Source organism: Protopterus annectens, chromosome 9.part0 (assembly GCF_019279795.1).
Source record: "Protopterus annectens isolate FY-2018-M chromosome 9.part0, PAN1.0, whole genome shotgun sequence".
Classification (NCBI taxonomy): Eukaryota; Metazoa; Chordata; order Ceratodontiformes; family Protopteridae; genus Protopterus; species Protopterus annectens.
The window spans coordinates 825946211-825960269 of record NC_056743.1 but is presented as its reverse complement, the minus strand read 5'-3'; the positions used below and the strand labels follow the sequence as shown (position 1 = coordinate 825960269).

Sequence of the window (14059 nt, the reverse complement as noted above, 5' to 3'; positions counted from 1 at the left end):
GGTAAGACCACAGCACAGTGTACCTCTGTAGTGTCATGATGGTCTTTCCTAGCTCTCCACCTAATTTCTTAAACCTTTTGCCCTATTAAAAAAACTTGGACTAGACCTCAGAACCTTTTCAACCTGCTTGTTTTTAGCTACAATAACTCAATAGCAAGCTTTCAAATTTCCTTAGTCTATTGAGAGCATACAGGTCAGGCTTCTACTTCTCGATTAATACTTTGTGTCCATGTACACGTTGCCAAATGGTCATGCAATCTTGCTGGGGAATCATCTGAGCCTGGGTCATTGTTAGCCTTCAGTATCCTGATGGGGTCCAGCAAACATGTAAATGCCATTCAGTCTGCACTGAGCTATGAATGGAGCTAGACACTTTGTAAACATCCTTGGAACTGTAGATAACCCAAAGGATAATGCAGAGAACTGATAATGTGACCCAAACACAAAATCTGAGAAACTTCGCCTTTGGCTATGGGAATTGAAAGATATGCATCTTTTAGACCTAATGTTACCAAAAACCTTCCTTAGAAAATGAGAGGCAATGCATTCTGAAGGGTCAGCATCTTGAATTTTGGCTCTTTCATACAAATTTAGAAAGAAAATATCTAAAAATGGTTTCCAAGAAGACTCTTTCTTTACTACCAAAAGGATTTTAGAAAGGACGCCTTTGCCCCTTTGATTTAATGGCACTGGTTCTATGACTTCTAGGTATGTATGTGTCAAGAAACTTGAGGAAAACTTTGCCTGGTTTGGTGGGTGGAGATGAACTCCCACGAAAGGAAGCATTTGTAATCCAGTGCCATCCTTATCCCTTCTGAACTACTTTAAACATTCAAGAGTCTGGCACAATTTATTCTCAGACAGGAATGTACAGAGTCAAGTTTCTGAGACAGATTTTGAGAGAGACTGGGAAAGAATGCTGGCAAAGTTGTCCTGAAGTATTACACTATTCCTTTTTTGGAAACGAGCATTCTTTGTTATTTCCCTCCTGCCATCGCTTTAGAATGCAGGGATTTTTTTTAAGGAAAAAGATGATTTGGGAGACTTGGAAAAAGGAGGAAACTGAAAAAGCATAAAAGTTCCTGTAATAATTTCCCTCCCTCATAATTTTTTAGGACCCAAGTAGCAGACAGGCCAAACAAAATCACAGTATCTAAAACTGAATTTCAGATTTCAGACTATACTTCATCTGAAAACTTCTAATTACATACTCAGGCATTTCTCCTCAGCACTATTAGTAACAGTAACCCCTAAACACAGTATCTGCACAATCATGCACCCACTTTAAGGGCATGCTTTGATACTTGAGAAATCTTAGAAACAACGGAATTGAGAAAGGTCTTTTAGAAAGTTTAACTAATGTGTATCCAGGGATATGCTGTAGTCTATATCACTGTTTATTAGTTCAGCTATAATATACTACACAGACTTGCAAATAATATTAGTGAAACTAATAGGTCTGTAATTCCCAGTGTCAGTAGTGGGGGCACCTTTATGCATGGCCATAACTACCATTCTCCACACCTCAGAGACATAATCAGTGAAGAGATTTACGTTGAACAATTAGAAGACTTCTGTTAGGTGGAACATTAAACTTATCTGAAGACATCCGGGATATTATCACCCGCTGAAAAGTACTGCTTTTAATTCTGGAAAGTTCCAAAAGGAGCTGGTCAAAATTAATCTCAGGAGAGGGTATGTGAGGGAGGATGGAGGGGACAGAGAGGAAGGTGAATGGAGTGAAGTTGAAACAGCATTTTTCTGCCAGAATATCAGCAGTGTCCTTGATGCCAGTGAAGATGGCACCATTGGAGATCAGTTAAGTACAAGACTGTATGCCACTTTTAAGCTACCTTTTACAGCTGAAGAAAGCCTTATGGTTGCCTTTTGAATAGGTTGCGGTCTTAAGTTCATAGTTGGCCTACATTTCCTAATGGTAAGGGACACACTTCTCAGATTTAAATCCCATTTATACTCATAAAGTGGACATTTTTTAGCAACAGACATACTTTCTTTTGTATTAAGGAGTTTGTTGGTGTGGCAGTTCCAGTATATAGCTTTAATTCTAAACTTGCAATTCATGCTTATGGCAGATTGGTAAGGATAGTTCAATGCATGTATCCAAGACAGAATAAAATTCAGAGCTGTAGGCAGCAGCCCAGTCACTGCTAGAGAGCTATACTATCTGTGATTATCAATAAGATCAGAAAATAGTAATTGGTTCTGGAGTAATTCTTGAATGTAGAGGCATTATTAGGGAGGGGTCACAAAGCAGGTTATCAAAGAGAAGACCACAGCAAGATGGTCAGCTTTGACTAGGAAGAGGGTAACGTGGGGTGGCACAACTGGGAGACATGTCTGTCAGGACAATATCAAGATGATTAACATCTCTGCTGGGTAGAAGGGCAATCTGATCAAGTGTACTGACATTTACAAGTCCAGAAATCTCTGGGCATATTTTTGTTTGTAGTACATGTTTGCCAGTTTATTGGGTGGATAGATGAAGTCGCTCCTAAGTCCTAAAAGTGTTATCAAAAGCTACAAATACTGCATCAGTGGGTTTTAATAATACTCCTTGATGCATCTTAAATACCATGAAGCACAATTTTGCTACACCCCTAACAACATTGTTGAATTTCAGCCTCCATACAGGTTTTGTACCAAGCGAATGGAGAACAGCTACAGTCATTCCCCTGCATAAGGGAGGCTCTTCCACAGACCCAGAAGTCTGACCAGCCTCATATACAAAGCCATGGAAAGACTTGTGTAACTAATCAATCAGGACATAGGGAAACACCGTACACTGGACCCATCTTGGTTTGGATTCGTCAAGGGCAGGTCATGCTTACTCAACCCGTGGATTTTTTTTTAAAAGTTCTCCAAAGCAATGGATGAATGTAAAATGATAGACACTGCATACTTCGACCTGGCCAAAGCTTTTATTCCCATTGAGGCATAATAGAAAAGCTAAATAAGCTGGGAATAAATCCCTATGTCATCTGCTGGATTGCCAACTGGCTCATAAACAGTACACAGGAAATAAAAATAAGGGAAGTTACTTCCACAAGGAGACCAGTCAACAGTGGAATCCCCCATGGTTCTGTGAAGGAACTTCTCTTGTTTACCATCTACGTTTCTGAAGTAAAAGCCAGTGCCAAAGGTCTGTGGCTTACATTTGCAGATGACTGCAAGCTAGGAGCAGTCACTGAATCCCCATATGACTTAGCCATCCTGTAGGAAAATCTGTCCAAAATAAATAACTGATGCCATAATCATGGACTGAAACTAAATGCCAAAAAATGCGTTACTGTATCCTTTGAAAAGTCATCTACCCCAAGGAAATGCTACATTAGCAATACTCCCCTAAATGTTGACGTAGTTATTTGGGAACGTATTTGGACAGTGACCTAACTTCTGACCGTGTCCATTGTTTTAAAAAAGTCTTTCTATACTGCACATCTTATAAACAAAGGGACTGTGTCTAGATCTAGGGATGGATGCCATTGCACGCCTTTACTCAGCCCTCATTAAGCCAATCATTGAATACAATACCCCCTTTGGCATGTACATGCCCAGACACATACAACTAGAACACCTACACAACTACTTTACTAAAAGGATACAAGGTCTAAACAACATGTCCTATTTGGACTGCCTCAAAGTCCTGTCATTATACTCAATATCCTACTGACTGCTAACAGGTGACTTGTGCCTGGCACACAAGGCATCCTCTGACCCAGTACTGATTTACTACACATCAGTAAGTCCAATGGCATCAGAAAAACACTCTGTCTAGGGATCTAAACCTCTTCTGTAACACCAGCAGAACAGTTTGCAGGGAAGGTATATTTCGCAGAAGATACCACTGCTCTGAAACAGACTGTCCATGTGCAAGAACAACATGGATCTACTGATGGGAAAGAGAAAACTTACCCCAGGACTGCCCCCTGTACTACTAATGGAGCAAAGCAGCTCCTAAATGCTTTATTCCATGCAGGGATCTCCTCAAATTATCTATGGCATGATCCCAGTTACTCTCATCAGGGGTAATATAATTATCGACCCTGGGAAGGGTAAGGCTGATCTCTAACCAAATGAGGCATGTTAATTCAAGCACAAAAAGGGAAAGCTAGGCTTAAAATGGCCCACAACTGCAGCTGTCCTAGTGCTTACCTATGAAACTATAAGAAAAGTATTCAGTTCGACTGTTAACGTTGCTAACTGGTTAAGGTATTCTGTATGCCCTGAAGAGGTAACAGATGGGGATCTATAATTGGCTATAATGTAAGTAATCTGAGTGTAGCTAGGACTTTCACCAGTTCCAGATTTGTATCATGGCAGTCAAACAACAGGGTAACGAATAAATATAGACACTACCTCAAAGTTGCTGATGGATCTAAATGTATGAATGACGCAACCTGTTCTCCTTTAGGTCTGCTGTTTATTTTATTTAATTCTGTAACTTGCAGTTAAGGGGAGTAGTGAACCATGTTCTGGTAGTACTCTACCTCACTGTGGAGGGTACAACCTGACCAGTTTGTACTGCTTAAAATAAATCCTTAATTGCTTCTTAGACAGTTTGTCGTGTACATACACGTATCTGTTTCAGTGTACTGAGGTGCTTGTCAGAGCAAGCCAGTTGACACTGTCCCTTAAAAATTACTTTGCTCTAACACTCATTGTGGGACTGAACGCCTGTTACTGTCTGACTAAAAACAAAACAAGAAATGTGTTTTGTACCAACTAAAACTCCTCATCTCACAGTTCGGTTTTGTTGTTACATAAACATTTATGTAGCTTTCTTGTTCACATCTTTTTTTTTTCTTTCTTTTTTTTGCACATCTGCACATTTATGTTTCACTGTATCAGGACTCTTGTTAGAACAAGCCAGTCAGCAACATTTCCTAAAAATGATTTCGCTGATCTACATTCACTGCATTACAAAAAGCTTCTTAATGTGGTTTTCAAAAGCAAGAAGGAATGTATTGGGTAGAAATGCTTTCTTCACAGCTTTGTTGCTCTAAAGTCAAATGTACAATTATTTGGATCAGTTGCAGATCAAAGTATAAAGGGACTGGCATGTCTGTTATGTGTTATTAGGTGGGAGTGGGCTAGAAGTTGCCTGTGGATTTTGAACAGTACTTCAACTGTTGTGTATATTTTACTTTCTGCAGCTGTTTAGTTTATTCTGTCACACAGGGATGAGTCACAGTAAAACTAACTATGGGTTTGTAGCACAAGCTCTTTTTTTACTTCTCATAAGCCCTCATCACATACTTCAAGATCTTAACAAAAGAATTCTGACCAATGTAAAAAAAAATAGTGGGAAAAGCAAAGGCCCTAAATTAGGTACAGACATTAAAAATTATTCTTATAAACTTACAAAGTCAATAGAGTGGCTTTGCATTAGAATGCATTTTCTGAAGGATAGTAAGTCTGAAACTCAAACATCTGTCTATTATTCAGAGACTTTAATCTTCTAGGACCTTCCAGAAGACTACAGACTTTATAAGGAACAGACTAAAAATGTAAGCAAAAATCTGGATGTTCTTCAAAATTCTGGATAGTTGAAAGCCATGCCTCAGTGGAGTATAGCCAACCTCGTGGCCCTCACGTAATCAGAATTTGATTAAGAGATCTGTTAAAAGTAGTAGCCATTTAGGAGGATCGGTCTTCTCACAGGCACACCTACTGATGACTCTTATTCAATGGACGTAGTTAGCCACCTGAAAAAAATAACATTCTAATATGCAGCAAAAAGGTACCAGTAAGTTATATACAAAGAAGAAATGAAAGCAAATGCCAAAGGGAACGTGCAGGTCTCTTTCAATCTTGCCTGGAAACAGCGACCAATAAACTTCACAAGCAAAGCATGACTATTCACTTTAGATCGGGGGGGGGGGTTGTATTTTACTTCACAACCAAGTTTCCTGCTGCTACCAACAATCTCCCACATTGACTAAGGGATGTACAACTGCTCGAGAAGTCTGGTTGGAAGACTGATGTCTACCTGTGGCTATACCCTACTCATTTATGAACGCACTGCAGCAGTGATCTGTGATCATCATACAAACTTGAATCACAAAGCACACACCCAAGAAATGAAGCTGTTAAAACAGCAGTGCTAAATGCTGCGCCACATCAAAACATACTGAGCTACAAAAATCTGCTAGAAAAATTATACAAAAAAAGTATTCTTTTTTAACCTCCAATTTCACACATCTCTACATATAAAGTTACTTTCAACAAGGATAAGCATAAAACTGCAATAATGTCACAAAATCTCCTTCATCTCAATGTATTAAAATCTATTCGACTTTTTAGAAATTTTAATTTTTTTTACTTACTTGTTCCAACCTCAGTCCATTAACTATGGAGCGTGCACAAAGAATGAAGGAAACTAAGCAAACCAGAATAACAATTATATCAAATGCAAGGCGGTAGTAGTCATCTCCTATAAAATAAAAATTCAGAAACACAGTTTAGGACAGAGTGAGTATAATTGTTGCTAACAATGAACAATATTTACTTGACGATCTAATACAATCATGTGGAAAATTAATTTTTTTTAAAATGAGACAATATGTATTTTTTGCCAGATAAATAATCTGTGTTCATGGGCAATGCTTCAAAAATGCGTTTAACCAGGATTTACAAAAACAGTGACATAGTGATTAATAAATGTAAAGAAAAAAGATGTTTTACCATGTGTGCCACATTGAGAATTTCACTTACGCCAGGTTAATAACATTTGACTATTGCAAGAGGTAGACAACTCACAATGTAGCCACTAGAAATAGGTTGGTATAACGGCATCATGTTAAATGTTTTATTACCCATGTAGTCATGCAACTGCTTTATAAAGCTCTCTCTTTTACTGTACTGTTTTTGCCTTATGTCTGCCGACCACCAAATCTCAAAGGGGTGATCATCCAGGCAACCATGAGAGTGATTTAAGCTCTCACTGGCATCTCCCAGAACAGTGACCTGATCAGTCCAGTCAGGGTCTCACCACATTTGTGACAGTACAAAGTGATTTTGCTATTTGCGACCCTTATTTATGTGCCAAGTGGTGATGTGTGCACTTGCATCAGGACGCAGGCCACCTACATCCTCCACATGGGCAACCTGCAAAAAAGAATGACTTGTGATTTTAGCGAGACTCAGTGGGTGCGTTTTTCAGGGTGTTTGACTCTTTTAGCTGTTTTGTGGCTAGAAGTTGCCTGAGGATTTTGAATAGTACTTAAATTGTTGTAGGAAGAAATGGAAACAGATGATCCGCTGTGGCGACCCCTAACAGGAACAGCCAAAAGAAGATGATGATGATGACTAAAATTGTTGTGTGTATTTTACTTTCTGCAGCACTCCGACTGGATCCTGCAAAAACTCCTTTCAGCCTTGCATACAATTCCATTCACACGCACATTAAAATCCAATTTACTGGCCCACCCAAATATCTAACTCTTTAACCATTTCTATATCACTTATAGGTTACCCTCTAGTCTCACATGCATACTTTTAATTGCTGTATTCAACATGTATTCCTTCTGATTTGTCTGTTCCTGTAAACCCCTCTTCGGGTTTGCTTCATAATTTTATACCTTTCTCAAAAATATTCTACTCGCCAGGATGTGCAAGGAGGTGGTCATGGTCATTGGCCTTTAAGTTGCCACGATTCACCACATAATGCACAAACTCAAGTCTTTGCAACACAAGTACGCATATATCCACAACCCTCCTTTTTTTCCCATTTTTTTGCTCATGTGGAATGAATGTCACATCAACAGTGCCCATCTAGAGCCAGTGTTCACACCACTGGGTGGCTAGCACTGCCATTGATACATAGTGCATGTTGGTGTACATGACATGAGACATACCTCCCTGGAAGACATGATGGAGCTCTCAGAATATGTGTCTGAGGCAGGTATAAACCTAGCCTTGAGCAGCAGTCTACCATCACCAAGAATGATGCTGCACTATGAACAAAAGATTACTAACTTCAACAATTGGCTTAGCTTCTGGTATCTTTCAAAGGGGGTATAAGAAACACCAGCCTGCCAGGAGATGGCAGTCCTAACTGCTTTTCCAGTGAAGTCTTGCACCTATTTGCTCAAGGTTTTTGCATATTGACTAAAAATCCTTGTCTATTCACAGTGCCTTTTTTAGGCAATGGTAGTCACCTAAAGATTCCAACATAAAACAGAATCAGGGTAATAAATGTAATGTTGCTCATTACTAGGATTCCTTAAAAAACTCTACTCCCTACAAACATCCTTTATCCTAGAAAACATTGATATACAGTGGATATAAAAAGTTTACACACCCCTGTTAAAATGTCAAGTTTTTGTGATATAAAAAAATGAGATGACAGTAAATCATTTCAAAACTTTTCCCACCTTTAATGTGACTTATAACCTGTACAATTCAATTGAAAAACAACGAAATCTCTTGGGGGAAAAATATAAAAAATAAAAAAACATACAATACGCTGGTTGCATAAGTGTGCACACCCTTAAACTAATACTTTGTTGTCTGTACACACACAAACTAATACTTTGTTAAAGCACTTTTTGATTTATTTATAGCATTCAGTCTTCTTGGGTAGGAGTCTATCAGCATGGCACATTGACTTGGCAATATTTGCCCACTCTAACTTGCAAACGCACTCCAAATCTGTCAGATTGCGAAGGCATCTCTTGTGCACAGCCCTCTTCAGGTCAACCCACAGATCTTCTATTGGATTTAGGTTTGAGGTCATTGTCGTGTTGAAAGGTAAAATTCTTCTTTATCTTCAGCTTTCTAGCAGATGCCTAAAGGTTTTGGGCCAAAAGTGACTGGTATTTGGAAGTGTTCATAATTCCCTCCAACTTGACTAAAGCCCCAGTTCCAACTGAAGAAAAGCAACCCCAAAGCATGGTACTGCCACCCATCATGCTTCACCGTGGGAATGGTGTTCTTTAGGTGATGCAAAGTTTTGTTTTTGCACCAAACATACCTTTTGGAATTGTGGCCAAAAGGTTCAACCTTGGTCTCATCAGATTATAACACATTTCCCACATGCTTTTGGGAGTATTGTTTTGCAAATTTTAGCCAGGCATGGATGTTTTCCTGTGTAGCAAAAGGCTTCTGTCTTGCAACCCTACCCCATAGTCCAGACATATGGAGAATACGGGAGATTGTTGTCACATGTAGTATACAACCAGTACTTGCCAGAAATTCCTGCAGCTCCTTCAGTGTTGCTGCATGTCACTTGGCAGCCTCCCTGACCAGTTTTCGTCTTGTCTTTTCATCAATTTTGGAGGGATGTCCAGTTCTTTGCAACATCACTGTTGTCCCATATTTTCTCCAATTTTTGATGACCGTCTTTGCTGTATTTTATGCTTTATCCAATGCCGTGGAAATGTTTTTGTACCCTTCTCCTGACTGATACCTTTTAACAATGAGATCCCTTTGATGCCTTGTAAGCTCTCTGCGAACCATGGCTTTTGTCATAGCAGGCAACTGAGTAATTTTCAGGAAAATCCTACTAGGACAGCTGAACTTTATTTGGGGTTAATTAGAATTTCTTTAATTGATGGCATGTGTGTACCCAAGAAGACGGAATGCTGTAATTAAATCAAAAGGTACTTCAACAAATTATTAGTTTAAGGGTAAGCGCACAAAACAAAATATTAGTTTAAGGGTGTGCACACTTATGCAACCAGCGTATTGTATGTTTTTTATTTTTTATATTTTTTCCCCGAACAGTGTTTTTCAATTTAATTGTACAGGTCACATTAAAAGTGGGAAAAGTTTTAAAATGATTTAGTGTAGTCTCATTTTTTATATCACAAAAACCTGGCATTTTAATAGGGGTGTGTAAACTTTTTATATCCACTGTATGTATTGTCATGGAAACCTGGTTCAAGGCCTATGAGAGCCCTCTATCAGTGTAAGGATTCAATGCCTAGTACATGTTCAGGCCCAGTGCACTAGAAGGCACTAAAGGGGGCGGTGTCTCCATATTCTTAAAAAACAAAATCAGCTCTACACTTGTTAAACAAGATAACTACTTGGAACTCCTCCATATCTAAGCAATGGGTTTTGTTGATAACAATAGTAACTATAGGACCACCCTATATGTTCCCCACAGCCCACCCTCCTACCTAAAATGCATTAAGCCAAACAGTATTTTTCTAAGAGACCTTAACTCCCCCCTCCACCAACTGGTAGAATTGTATATCATCAAACATGTACAACCAGAAATTTCTGGCCTTCACCAATACAAACCTTCTGGACCAATTAGTCCAAATACTCAATGGTCCAATTGGGTTACAAACCAGCCACATTCAACACAAGGCTGAATCTGGAAGCATCTTCCAATACCTCAGTAATCAGAGATCACATCAAAGCTTATCTGCTAAAACAAATGACCTGGCTAAATTCCAAATCCCCTCCAATTTGGAAGACTCCCACTGCTTATACAAAATCCTTTACTGCCAAATTCTATGCACATATAAATAGCTGCAGAGACATCTCCATCCATCCATCCACAACCCCTTTTCTCACTTTTACACATGGGGTCCAGATGTCAGTTCAACAGTGACAATCATCTACAGCCAATGTTTACAACACTGTGTGGCTAACCCTGCTGCTGTAGTCAGGGTTTGGGAACCTATGTAGACAATACTTTGATCACCATGTATCCACTACTGTAGGAAAGTTCTTTTTCATAGCATAGCTTACATCTAAATATATGGCGTCCAGGATGTGACAAAGGGAGATACAGCCAGCAGAGCTATCTGTAATTTTGTAAATAATTATATGTCATTTGTGAATATCAACATGATCTATATAAGATGCTTGTGTTACAAATGTATTAAAACTGTATGTCACGTGTATAATAAAACTGCTGGTACAGAATAAGCAGAGCCCCTCATTAACACTCAAGAGAAACCTTGACGAGTGGATGGGAAACAGAAAATTTACCCCGGGGATCACTGCAGTGGCTCTGCTGGACAGAGGCACAGGGAACTAATGGCTCTGCTGGACAGAGGCACAGGGAACTAATCTAAGCGGGCGGCGAAAGCCAACACATTCTGGCTAGGTTTATAGATGCCCTCGGGCAGATAGCCTAGTACTTATCTATGAACCTAAGTGTGTGTTGAAAAGGTTTTTGCAAAGTGCTTGAAATGTATTCACAGTGTACCCTACTGGAAAAGAACAGAAATGTACATGCACTACTGCAACTGTTTAGATGTATGTAATTTAACAGTGGAAACTGGGATACATGAGGTTAACCTCAGTCTAGAAATTAAAAAAAAACTGCTGAAATAACATTATTTTATAGGCTAGGCTGGAGAGACAGAGTCTGTGCTGACAGGCTTTTTGTATTGTCTTGGAAGTGTTTTATGACTTCCAGCATTTGCCAAAGATCCGAGGAAAAACCCTTGTCTATATATTTTTACAGGTAGATGCTAATCTACCAGCTGCCATCAATGGTTGTTTTGGGCCTGGGGACTACAAGTCAGTTGATAAGAAATTATGTCATTCTCCAAGCTAGCCCAGCAGTAATATTTGAGATATCAATTTGAGAACTGTCTGAGAGAGAGAGAGACAGCATTCTGCATTGCCTTTGGCCTGACAACAACTAAAGAAGATCCATTCACCACATATGCCTTGCTCTGTAAGTAAGTTTCTAGGGAATAAGTAACTATTAGGAATATAGCAAAGCTTAGTTTAGATATTTTTCTTTATTTATTTGAGACTGCCCTGCAACGCTGTTTTAAATATTTTCTGTGATTTTGAAATCTGATGTCACTGTGATTATATATTGAGTATTTAATTGTTCTTTTATAATTTATTATTAAATATATTTAAACATGTCATTGTGGTTGATCTGTTTAGAGAAGCTCTGAGAGTACTTGCATATTTATTTGGTGACACTGTGTAGGCAACTCCTAACAGCCTTAAACTAATACTTTGTTGTATGTACACACACAAACTAATACTTTGTTGAAGCACCTTTTGATTTACTTATAGCATTCAGTCTTCTTGGGTAGCAGTCTATAAGCATGGTACATCTTGACTTGGCAATATTTGCCCACTCTAACTTGCAAAAGCACTCCAAATCTGTTAGATTGCGAAGGCATCTCTTATACACAGCCCTTTTCAGGTCAACCCACAGATCTTCTATTGGATTTAGGTTTGGGCTCTGGCCGGGCCATTCCAAAACTTTAATATTCTGCCGGTGAAGCCATTCTTTTGTTGATTTGGATGTATGCTTGAGGTCATTGTTGTGTTGAAAGGTAACATTCTTCTTCATCTTCAGCTTTCTAGCAGATGCCTAAAGGTTTTGGGCCAAAAGTGACTGGTATTTGGAAGTGTTCATAATTCCCTCCAACTTGATTAAAGCCCCAGTTCCAACTGAAGAAAAGCAACCCCAAAGCATGGTACTGCCAACCACCATGCTTCACCGTGGGAATTGTGTTCTTTTGGTGATGCAAAGTGTTGTTTTTGCACCAAACGCACCTTTTGGAATTGTGGCCAAAATGTTCAAACTTGGTCTCATCAGATCATAACACATTTCCCACATGCTTTTGGGAGTATTGTTTTGCAAATTTTAGCCAGGCATGGATGTTTTTCTGTGTAACAAAAGGCTTCTGTCTTGCAACCCTACCCCGTAGTCCAGACATATGGAGAATGCGGGAGATTGTTGTCACATGTAGTATACAACCAGTACTTGCCAGAAATTCCTGCAGCTCCTTCAGTGTTGCTGCATGTCACTTGGCAGCCTCCATGACCAGTTTTCGCCTTGTCTTTTCATCAATTTTGGGGGGATGTCCAGTTCTTTGCAACATCACTGTTGTCCCATATTTTCTCCACTTTTTGATGACTGTCTTTGCTGTGTTCCATGCTTTATCCAATGCCGTGGAAATGTTTTTGTACCCTTCTCCTGACTGATACCTTTTAACAATGAGATCCCTTTGATGCCTTGTAAGCTCTCTGCGAACCATGGCTTTTGTCATAGCAGGCAACTGAGTAATTGTCAGGAAAATCCTACTAGGACAGCTGAACTTTATTTGGGGTTAATTAGAATCTCTTTAATTGATGGCAGGTGTGCACCAAAGAAAACAGAATGCTGTAATTAAATCAAAAGGTACTTCAACAAAGTATTAATTTAAGGGTATGCACACACAACAAAGTATTAGTTTAAGGGTGTGCACACTTATGCAAACAGCATATTGTATGTTTTTTATTTTTTATATTTTTTCCCCGAACAGTGTTTTTCACTTTAATTGTACAAGTCACATTAAAGGTGGGAAAAGTTTTGAAATGATTTAGTGTAGTCTCATTTTTTTATATCACAAAAACCTGGCATTTTAATAGGGGTGTGTAAACTTTTTATATCCACTGTATGCATTATCATGGATACCTGGTTCAAGGCCTACGAGGGCCCTCTATCAGTGTAAGCATTCAATGCCTAGCACATGTTCAGGCCCAATGCACTAGAAGGCACTAAAGGGGGCGGTGTCTCCATATTCTTAAAAAACAAAATCAGCTCTATACTTGTTAGACAAGTTAAATACCTGGAACACCTCCATATCTAAACAATGGGTTATGTTGATAACAATAGTAACTATAGGACCACCCTATATGTTCCCCACAGCCCACCCTCCTAGCTAAAATGCATTAAGCCAAACAATATTTTCCTAAGAGACCTTAACTGCCCCCTCCACCAACTGGTAGATTTGTATATCATAAAACATGTACATCCAGAAATTTCTGGCCTTCACCAACACAAACTTTCTGGACCAATTAGTCCAAATACTCAATGGTCCAATTGGGTTACAAACCAGTCACAGGCTGAATCTGGAAGCATCTTCCAATACCTCAGTAATCAGAGATCACATCAAAGCTAATCTGCTAAAACAGATGACCTGGCTAAATTCCAAATCCCCTCCAACTTGGAAGACTCCCACTGCTTATACAAAATCCTTTACTGCCAAATTCTATGCACATATAAATAGCTGCAGAGACACATCTCCATCCATAACCCCTTTTCTCACTTTTGCACACG

At 39.1% G+C, this 14059-nt stretch overlaps 1 protein-coding gene across 2 annotated transcripts in view; it reads right to left on the bottom strand.

Annotated features, from left to right (window-relative positions):
* Nucleotides 1-14059, bottom strand: part of MCOLN1 (mucolipin TRP cation channel 1) — a 640674-nt gene that overhangs the window by 191889 nt on the left and 434726 nt on the right. For both annotated transcript variants that reach the window (XM_044083494.1, XM_044083493.1), the window contains exon 8: nt 6348-6454. In XM_044083494.1, coding sequence (XP_043939429.1) covers nt 6348-6454 — 107 coding nt within the window. The remainder of the gene's footprint in view (nt 1-6347; nt 6455-14059) is intronic.